Raw genomic sequence first — 1308 nt, forward strand, 5'->3', positions numbered from 1 at the left:
GCAGGTAATGCAGACAGGAGGCCTCTGATTGGTCAATTCTACATCCGCTCTACTCTATGTGTTTCCTGTTTAGTACCCAATAGGAGAAACTCTGGCTGTAGCGCCGCTGTAGCTACCAGATCTGCTCAGGTCCTGCCAGTCCGAGCCTGGTCCACACTTTCCTGTGTTCTTCTGAAGAACATACTTGAAAAACGGCCTTAGTGCTAAAAGATTAATCTCAGAGGTGCCTTTTCAAACTTCACAATGTATTGAATAAATACAAATATTTTAAATAACACTTTTAGATTTTTTAGCACAATAAAAGCATCCTCTTTAAAACCCCCAAAATTATACTATAAATAAGAGTAATCAGAGTAAAGCAGATTGTTATGTACACCGTAGTAATTTATTGATTAAGCTGCTTAACATCCTCCTTTTTGGTGCTATAGAAATGGCCACCCTAGTCCAGTACCAGACGTGGCTTCTGTCTACTGGGTTCTGCTCAGACGTAACAATGTGAGATTCAGATTAAACTTTTTTTAATCTCTGTAAATCAGAGAGGCATAAATCGGCTAAAAACAGGATCCTCAGCTCACCTGCTGCAGTATGTGGCCTTCTCTGAGCGTCATCAGCCTCTTGTGCAGCTCTACCAACTCATCCAGATACGCCTGGAAAAACAGCCGCATGGGGTGAGCTTCATAGCTACATGGTTTACACAATCAGGCAGTAAAAAAAAGACGAATAAAAGGGAAGAAGTTGTCCTGGACTGGCTGGAAACCAGCGCCTGTCCTCCACCGCTACAGGATAACAACAGCCTGCGAGGGATTCCCGAGCCCCGACTTTACCTTGTCACAGTCGATGTTTTCGTTCTTATCCTGCTTGCTCTGTTTGACGGGGCTCTTCACCTCCAGAATCTGTCCGAGGGCAGAGCAGAAACGTTTCAGAGCTGCACATCTCCTGGGTTAAAGCGTCTTTAGAGCTGCGTGATGGCGTACCTGGTTACTGGTGGTCTTTATTAACGCCGGAGCCTCTTTGCGGGGGCGGGGTGAGGGGGAGGAGCCGTCACTCTCGCTGCCGTCACTTAAACTCACCCTAAGGGAATGGAAGACAAGCAGAACGTCCAAACGTGAGTCAAGAAAGCATCTAGAAAACATCCCACTGCTAAGATGAGCAACCGGAATCTGTAACGCCTTCATCAGATGTTTGAACCGGGACTGGTTGACCTGAGGAGTATCTGAGCTCCGTCCTACAGGATAAAAATGAAACCCGTTTAAACCCGGGAACAGCGGGCTTTTAGTGGCAATGGGAACAGCTCACTGACGCTATCCA

The 1308-nt window shown here is 46.4% G+C and overlaps 1 protein-coding gene across 1 annotated transcript in view; it reads right to left on the reverse strand.

Annotated features, from left to right (window-relative positions):
- Nucleotides 1-1308, reverse strand: part of LOC107104395 (protein AF-9-like) — a 44085-nt gene that overhangs the window by 3217 nt on the left and 39560 nt on the right. Inside the window, exons 5-7 of the mRNA XM_015404388.1 lie at nucleotides 975-1071; nucleotides 825-893; nucleotides 576-647 (exon numbers count right to left, since the gene is read on the reverse strand). Coding sequence (XP_015259874.1) covers nucleotides 576-647; nucleotides 825-893; nucleotides 975-1071 — 238 coding nt within the window. The remainder of the gene's footprint in view (nucleotides 1-575; nucleotides 648-824; nucleotides 894-974; nucleotides 1072-1308) is intronic.

Source organism: Cyprinodon variegatus, unplaced genomic scaffold (assembly GCF_000732505.1).
Source record: "Cyprinodon variegatus isolate N-32 unplaced genomic scaffold, C_variegatus-1.0 Scaffold1721, whole genome shotgun sequence".
NCBI lineage: Eukaryota > Metazoa > Chordata > Actinopteri > Cyprinodontiformes > Cyprinodontidae > Cyprinodon > Cyprinodon variegatus.